The sequence below is a fragment of the Ammodytes marinus genome (assembly GCF_949987685.1).
Source record: "Ammodytes marinus genome assembly, chromosome: 6".
Lineage (NCBI taxonomy): Eukaryota > Metazoa > Chordata > Actinopteri > Uranoscopiformes > Ammodytidae > Ammodytes > Ammodytes marinus.
Window position 1 is genome coordinate 3,405,929 of NC_137235.1, and position 9,401 is coordinate 3,415,329.

General features: G+C 39.3%; 1 protein-coding gene across 1 annotated transcript; it reads right to left on the reverse strand.

Moving 5' to 3' along the window:
- Nucleotides 1-1,112: 1,112 nt before the first annotated feature.
- Nucleotides 1,113-8,821, reverse strand: LOC307252246 (myelin-associated glycoprotein-like; the record flags this gene model as incomplete). Its single annotated transcript, XM_080029884.1, has 11 exons — nt 1,113-1,197; nt 1,312-1,472; nt 1,831-1,900; nt 2,012-2,093; nt 2,445-2,711; nt 3,583-3,843; nt 5,882-6,088; nt 6,999-7,349; nt 7,865-8,092; nt 8,296-8,637; nt 8,806-8,821. 11 exons carry the CDS (start codon nt 8,819-8,821, stop codon nt 1,113-1,115), a joined length of 2,070 nt encoding a protein of 689 aa, XP_079886010.1.
- Nucleotides 8,822-9,401: the final 580 nt, after the last annotated feature.

Sequence of the window (9,401 nt, forward strand, 5' to 3'; positions counted from 1 at the left end):
AAACATAACAAAATTAACCTAAAAATAACCTATATGTTATCTATCTGTTTCATTCATCCAAAGAAAAGGTTGTTAATAATACAATAGCAAATGAATTGTTCTTTCTTGATTCTGTTGTAGGCAACTATATTACATTATGTTTATTTGTTGACAATATAATTAATTTGGTAGTTTACACATTGTTTAGAAGCAACATTTGTTGACTCAAAATAAAAAGGTCAAATATTATGTCGAGTTTAAGTTTGTAAATGTAAAATTTTAGTTAAAAATGAATTGTTATCTCATTGTGTCTTATGTGTCAATGTGTCTGTGTCTTGTTAAATCAATGGTTACCTGCTTGAATAAACATTAATACAAACACCAAGTTGGCTGTTCCTTTTTTGTTCAGAAGGTTTTGTTGATTGTGCTGTACAATAACCTCTGACTGCTGGTTTTCAAAGGGAAATATTAATTGGGGATACGATTTTTAAACATATAAATGGCTAGGCAGTGATAATAAAATGCAACAGTTAAGATATCAATTAGAATAAAGGGTGAATTAATAACTATTTACACCATGGAAATGTGTACACCATTTTAAAATAAAAACAAAAAAACAAACGAAACCTTGCTTGTGGGGCTACAGGTAAATTCAAAGGATCACCAAAGTCAGAAGGATTCAAACTTATGGGACTTTAAAGGTGGAGTCAGCGATTCTGGAGGACGCTTGTTGTCAAAATCTATTTTTGTACTGTGTGTGCGCTGAAAATAAACTGGTGTTAAAACACAGCCTTAGCTCTGTAAACAGGTAAACAAAGGGGCTTTCACCGACCCACCATACAGTAGCTAGCAAAAATGCTATCGATATAGGCTAAGCTTGATAGCTATCAAAATGTTTGTAGCATTTGTTTTTAGTTGTACAGTAGCAAGCGTGACAATAAGCCTGTCAATATGTAAATACGTGTCGAAGCCAAAGTATAGGTAGATCAGTCGTGCCCCAAATTATTTCGACAACAAGCTTCCTCCAGAATCGCCGACTCAACCATTGAAGGTGAGTAAAATGTATTTTAATGTTTACGATCCATCAAGTAGACTTATCTCAGTCAGTCTGGATCAGTTTTAAAAAGCTCAATCTAAAGTTTCCTGTCATGTTTAGCAGTTTTGTTGACTGTACTGTACAATGCAGACGGATCCTCTCCAGTCGCCTGATCTCCGGTTCTGCAAGAAAAATCAGGGGATGTTGGAAAAATAATATTTACCAATACAATGATTTTATGGTGATAGTAAAACTTTAAACAAAACAACAGTGTTCTTATAGGATGAGTTGCTTACCTCGGGGCAGCACTGGCACTGTTGAAATTGATTGTAGAGTACTCAACTTCTTCTTCTTCTTTCTCTTCCTTGTGTCTGCCGGCTGCAACTGGTCCCACGTTGGAGTAAACTGGATCTGTCCGGTTCTTGGAGAACTGGACACTGGCATAGTGAAGGTCATCCTGCTCATCCAACAGATTGGAAAGAAATGGCAAAAGACAACATTGCTTTTAAATTGTTTTACCTTAGTGGCAATGCCGAACTTTGGTAGAACCTTTGGTAGTACATCTTCTTGATCTATTCATTGAATAATCGCCCCTTGTCATTGTCCCAGTTAAGGTGACAATATGTACATCACATTCTCAGAATTTCGTAGAAAAATCTGACCAGAGTCCTTTTCATAGAAATAAGTGAACTACATGTTTTAAGCAACTGGAAAATTCGGGAAAAGTAAAAAAAAATCATGTTACATTGATACCCATTCACCCATATGCAATCAAAATTGTTTCGTAAATGTTGCATAGTGGAACTTTAACTCACCTTGCTTGCCTGCTCCCTGCTATTTGGTGTATCTCCAGAATTAGGTGGTTGCCTGGAGGCCCTCTTCTTTCTGGTCAGGAGAAAAGAAAACAAAAAATTAATAATTATGTCACCAGTCTGCTAACTACATTAATATGAAGATACTATATGTATAATTATTTAGTAAAACAGATGTGCTTACCTTATCACTAGGAAGACAACAAGGAATACAATAGCCAGTAAAAAAGCCAGGGTTGTTCCAATGACTGGTAATTTCCATGCTCCTGGGAAAAGCATGATAAAACAAGAACTACATTAGAGATTGTTCAGTTGTTTGGGTCCTCCTAACAGAGGAATGACATTGTAAAAACAGGTAACTGTTCTCGCTGGAGAAACATTGCCAACTTTTTGGGAAAAAACAGGAAAGCCATTACAGACCGAAGCAGGCGGAGGGGTTTACAAAACGCATGTGAAGGGTGTATTCAGGATATCAAACTAACTCTGTAAATGGGGAGTTTCAAATGCAGGGTTGAACTTGCAAAGGACATCATTACATTGCTACCTTTGATCCTCCCACTTTACATATGGGGGATTATGTCATGTGTGTTTGCATGAAAGTTCATTAAAACATTTACCAGCCACAACAGTCAGATATACAGAGGACCTATGGCGCCCTCTTCTGTTCCAGGCTTCACAGTAATAATTCCCACTGTGTTCAGATCTGATGTCAGTGATGGTGAAGATCGGTCCTGAAGCTTTTGGTGAGTCTTCATTCTCCTTTTTCTTGTACCAGGTGTAGTTAGCTTCTGGGTTAGCATCACTGCTACAGGTCAGAGTCACTGAACTGCCCTCCACTATCTCACCAGAGGGACTCACTGACACAGAGGGAAGCTTTGGTGGATCTGGAAGAAAATGTATTGGCAAAATTTAAATGTAAAATAATGGAAATCTTTGTGTCAACTGTGACATAAATGGCAATTTCAGCATCTACTGGAGCTGCTCAGTGATCTTCAGCTGAATGTCGACTTTTTTTATGATTTGTTTCACTCACATTTCACATCAACAGAGAAATATTCAGTCCTATTTCCAAGGTTGTTCTCAGCTGTACAATAATACTCTCCAGAGTCTGAGGACTGAATGGAGCTGAACACAAGCTCTGGATCTTTGCTGCGTTGTTTAGGTTCATTCTTCTTGTACCAGGTGTAGCTAGCTGCTGGGTTAGCATCACTGCTACAGGTCAGAGTCACTGTTCTGTTCTCTATCATATCACCAGGGTGACTCACTGACACAGAGGGAAGCTTTGGAGCATCTGGAGGAGATAATAGGAAAATACATTGGGGCTGGAGCCAGAGGCATATTTTCAAATCGTACACATAATCACTTCAAAAAAATCAGCTTTAATTGAATAGGGTGGCACTCACATTTAACATCAACAGAGACATGTTTAGACGTCCCACTCCCCAGGTCGTTCTCAGCTTTGCAGTGATACTCTCCAGAGTCAGAGGACTGAATGGAGCTGAAGACAAGTTGTGGATCTTTGTGGCGTTGTTTAGGTTCATTCTTCTTGTACCAGGTGTAGCTAGCTCTTGGGTTAGCATCACTGCTACAGGTAAGAGTCACTGTTCTGTTCTCTATCATATCATCAGCTGGACTCACTGACACGGAGGGAAGCTTCGGAGCATCTGGAGGAGATGATAGGAAAATACATTGGGGCTGGTGCCAGAGGCAGAGATTTTCAAATGTTACACCGTAATAGAAAAGGGTTTCACTCACATTTCACATCAATAGAGACATATGTAGATGTCTTTCTCCCCAGCTCATTCTCAGCTGTACAGTAATACTCTCCAGAGTCAGAGGACTGGATGGAGCTGAAGACAAGCTGTAGATCTTCACTGCGAGAATTACGGTTATTCTTCTTGTACCAGGTGTATTTAGCTTCTGGGTTAGCATCACTGCTACAGGTCAGAGTCACTGAACTGTTCTCCACTATCTCACCAGAGGGACTCACTGACACAGAGGGAAGCTTTGGTGCATCTGGGGGAAAAAATATGAACATAAATTAACTTTAGTATGAAAATGTGTCTGCTAGTGTCTTTTTAAAACCATAACTATGGAGTGTGTGCTACTGTCTAGAGATCTGCAATAAACCCTCCTAGCTTCAGATGTTGTATTGTCTTTTTACTACTTATTTTACAAACTTTCTTTTGATAAAGATTGGGAAGACTGTTTCTTGTTGTGTTTTCTGCACTTGACTCCAATTAGTCAACTTAAAGCGGCAACAAGTAACTTTTAAATATATTTTAAACAGCCTCATGTTTCCTCTCATGATCATAAATTACCTTTAACAGCAAACGAGACCATCAGTGCAAAGAAAGACGTTTTTATATAGTTTGTATTACTGCATTTGATCTGGTCGTACACCCAGTCCGATTTTCAGTTCACGCGTGCATGCTCTATGGTCACATATCCGCATTGGTCGCAGATTTCAGTGTGGCGCAGGAACGCGATTTGATAAGCCTATGGCTCCAGGTGAGGGAAGGGAATAGGGAGACCAGATCCCAATTCACCAGATGTGGGACAAAGACTACGTTTGTGCGGGACAATGCGGGACAAAGTGCCGTTTTTTTTAGCAAAATAAACTCGTGTCACCACCTCTAATGCCAGAGACACGGCTTTCTATATTAAAAAACACTATCTTTAGATCAGCGCGCAGCAGTTAAGTTAGCTACTGTTAAACAAATAGAGCATTAAGGCTGCGGCTTCACATTAAAAGCATTTCACTGGCTTCACATTAGCATTTCACTTGACAAACGTGAGTTGGCTTTTATTTTGAAGTAACAGAAAGGTAAACGCTGAAGCAGGCAGCACCTTCACAGAGCCCAATGAGCCCAGCAGCCCCCGACAGCGCGATACACACACAGAGACAAACGGAGAGACGCACACTCACACAGACAAACGAAGACTGCTGTCTCCACACAGCTATCGGATAAATGCCAGATTATAAAACATGCATTTAAAAAGGGGGGCTCACTTTCAATAACAATGCGGGACAACGTCTCAATTTGCGGGACGTGTGAAAAGTAATGGAAATGCGATCTGGTCACCCTAGAAGGGGAGCGGGAGCCTTGTTTGAGACAGTTATTTGTCGTCATAATGACTGATAACGGGGCTGAACCATCAAAGAAAAAAAAGAAAATGCAATGAAGAAAAGCTAAAAGGGAGAGTGATAGGCGGGCGGGAGGGCGTTGCCAAGCAACGTGTATACAATTTCACGGAGTGAACCTAGACTGCAGCATGGACTGCAGTGTTTACTCCTAAATGAATGAGCGGTAGCCTACTAACACAAAGTTTACTTTGCCTCACCAGCATCATCAGATGACCATTATTCATCTGAAATAGTCATTATTTACAACAACATAATTACCTCATCGTGATCCATACTAACTAACTGCCATCTCTCGTTCATTCGCTTTGTGTTAGGAGACGGACTCGTTCAGCTCCGTGAGAGGTGACAATGCATCATCAACTCATTGCAATCAGGTGTGTTTAGCACGTCTTACCGGCATTAGTTGATGCTGTGTCACTAACCACTCTCACCGAGCCGAAAAGAGTCCGGTGCCCTCACACTTTCAACACACGGACATGCACCATATTGCTTCCTGATTATTTGAATCTTGCACGCTGTGCACGAGCTAGAAAACAGCTTCACGACAGCTGGCGTCGTAAAAATACTACCGCTTTTGTTCAAAGGTGCCGCCAACGTGCCGACTTACTCGTTGTACCTTTAAGGTAAATCATTTCCCATTTTCTTTATGTCCTCCTTTACTAATCATTTGTAATTATTTCTTTCTGGGTAAAACTTCCCCGCATTCCTACTTGTGTGAAGCTAACGCAGACAAATAACAAAAAGGGATTTAAAATGACTGAAGCTGCAGGATTTGGAAATAAATGTTATTTATTAGAAGATGAACTAAAAGCGTGTTAAGGGTCAAACTAAACTTGACAGTTCTAAACCAAATGATGTAAAACTTTTTACTAAATTAAATTATTTTAGTGAAACAAACAAACTCACACTCTGAAAGAGAACTGCTTAAAGCGCATGTATATGTGTATGAAGGATCTGATGAAGGTAGGAGATAATATTGTTGTTTTGTTTCTTCAACTTTCTGTCCATTCTTGTACCAGATGTAAGAAGGATGGTCATGGAGCTGACACTCGCTGTGACATGTCAGCTCCTTCCAAGTGGAAAACTGGTTCACCTTAACCTGGAGCTGTGGTTCTGAGATTAACGAAAGGAAAATGTTATTTTAGATTCCCCTATCAACATAAACACAAACAGATACACAACTTAAAAACTGAAACCATGTGATTTCCAGGGAAAATGTTACACTTTACAATAAGGTACACAAAAAGTGAGTAGTTACTGAGGAACGAATGAGGAAGAAGTTGCTTAGTTAATGAGTAGGTACTGAGAGACTGTGATTCAAGCACTATTGATTAGTTACTGTAAACAGACTGGGAGATACTGTATTGAGGAAGCATTATGGTTAGGTAATTATGAGTTAAAAATGTATTTTTTTTCCGTTTAGATTTCACAATTAGTTATCAAAATGTCAGGCCATACTCGGCCTTGACAATCTTATTTTTTAATAGTATTCACAACATACTGTATACATTCACATCCAATGTATATTCTGTAGCACTAGTAATGCTGAAGGTTTATCGGCTGCTGCAGGGCCTTAAAATTGACATCCTTGGTTTCAGTCGCTGTTTAAAGCTGCTTTGGGTCCCACACTTGATCGATCATAGATAAGATGTTACTCATTAACGAATGCAGACTTGACCATTAATGTGCCGTTAGTGAATCAATACCTACTCATTAACCATCACTACCTAATGCTTCATCAATACAGTATCTCCCAGTCTGTTTACAGTAACTAATCAATAGTGCTTGAAACACAGTCTCTCAGTATATACTCATTAACTAAACATTCGTTCCTCATCTGTTCCTCAGTAACTACTGTACTCACTTTTTGTGTCCCTTGTGATGAATTTCTGAAAATTCCATTCGTAGAATATTAATGTCTGAAGTATGCTGAACAGTTAGATGTGAAAATGAAGTTTGTCGGATAAAGTATGAAGGAGGAGTAGGGATTTGAAATTTTGCATAAGTGTTACCAAAATGTTACCTGTGAAAGATAAAGTGACTCCAGGTGAACCAGTATATGCCCCGCCTTCTTGGTTTGTTATGATTCTGAACTTGTACTCAGCTGAGTCGCTCTCTCTCAGGTCTGTGATTCTCAGAGTGCAGGTATTGTCATTACAACTGTTCCGCACACGACCTGAGTAGTCTGGATCGTTGGTCAGGTCCACAGGTTCATTATTACTCTCTCTAGTGAACCATACTATTTTCTCGACTGTTGTATCGTGGCTATTTACTCTTGATGGGTATCTGTAGGTGCACTTCATTTCCACAGTTGATCCTTTAATGGAACATATCTGAGTAGAAGAGTAAGTCACTCCCCAGTGACCTGGTCTCGCTGTAACACAGAGCACAACAACAGCAGTCAGACTCTCATTAAAGAGTTGCACCTTTTGTGAAAGTGCCTCATCATCTTGAGACAGGGTCTTAGGTTATATCAATAATTACCCCATTCATTCCCTATGTTATTACATGTGTGAATGTCTTGCTTTTGAATATCAAAAATCAGCATTTTAATTTTAATTTTGTATTTCTAGTAATAAGTGTATAGTAAGATATACAGTACTATTAAATACATGTTGTCAGTTATTTGAGATAACAATAATACATTTGATATTGGAAATGTGTTTGTTTGGCACACTTTTAAATCTATATCACTAACCAACGGTAACACTGACATCGTACTATACACAACTATAGTGAACTGTGGCCATGTATGAAACATTATTTGAAATCCATACAGATGATGTTGTGCATGAAGGGGTTAAAGTCAGATGCAGTTATTGTACAGTGCACTATCTCAAATGCTCCATCAGGTGGCAGCATGTTATTGGAAAACTGAAGTAGACTCACACAATGGAGGAGAGCGGGCGTTCTCATGTTCCTTTACAGCACAGGAATAGCTGTCTGTAGGATAAAACCGGACTGAATAAAGATTAGATGTTTGTCCCCAAACTTTCACTCCATTCTTGTACCAGATGTAGGAGGGATAACCGGGAAGAGGACAACTGCTGAGACACTTAAGATCTGCCCGATAAGATGAATAGTTGTCCACTGTTTTGGTCACCTGCACCTGGAGATCTGAATAAATCAATAGAGAACAGAACTCTGCATTTTAGACTGTACATACACGCACGCACACACACACGCACGCACGCACGCACGCACGCGCGCGCACACACACACACACACACACACACACACACACACACACGCAAACACACACACACACACTCGCATAAGATGTGGAACTAAATTGATAAATATTTGGATAAAAATGTTACCTGTGACAGACAAAGTGACTCCATGTTTACCAGTAAATTTTCCTCCTGGTTGGTTTGTTGTGAATCTGAACTTGTACTCAGCTGAGTCGCTCTCTCTCAGGTCTGTGATTCTCAGAGTGCAGACGTTGTTACCACATAAATACTCCACACGACCTGAGTACAGCGGGTCTGTTTTCAGATCCACATAAACTCCATTGCTCTCTTTTGTAAGCCAGAATGTCTGAACCGTATAATGACCAACAGGGTATGTGTAGGTGCAGCGTATTTCCACTGTTGATCGTTTCAAGGCACAGATCTGATTAGGAGGGTAAGTCACTCCCCAGCCATTCTGACCCTGGATCACTGTAACACAGAAGACATAAAACAAATGTTTTATTCATAACAACATCAGACAACAGCTTTATATAACTGAATTGACTGACTACATATCTAAAACCACCGGCCATAGTAAATGAACAGTCTGCAGGATTTGATTTAATTGTAAAGACGACAACTGCCCAATATTCCGACAGCTCAAGTACACCATATTTCCCATTTGATCAAAAGGCCAGTGGTCCAATTGACCGATATCCCGTACATACACAAACTCCATGGAGTTTTTAATCCTTAATATTTAATGTATGTACAAACCATGTGGCTTTGTTTCAGCATAAGCCAAGGTATGGTAAAATAAAAAATAAAGCCACACGTATTTTTCTCTTAATATCAAAATACAATTCCAACTCTGGGTTTTGTTTTTGGTCCAATGGGAAATATGTATATACAATCATATGAAAAAGTTTGGGAACCCCTCTCAGCCGGCATTATAATTGACTCTGCTTTCACAAAAAAAATATAAAAGTGGTATGTCTTTAATTTACCAGGAACAGCTAAGTACTGGGATGTTTTCCAAACAAAGATTTTTTGAAAAGCAGTATTTGGTTGTATGAAATAAAATAAAATGTGAAAAACTGGCTGTGCAAAAATATGGGTACCCTTGTGGTTTTGTTGATTTTAATGCCTGTAACAGCATGTAAAACTGATGAATTTAAACACGAAGTTGGTTGGATTATGTTGTTAAGCCTTGAACCTCATAGAAATGTCTGTTTAATCATGAGAAAATGTAT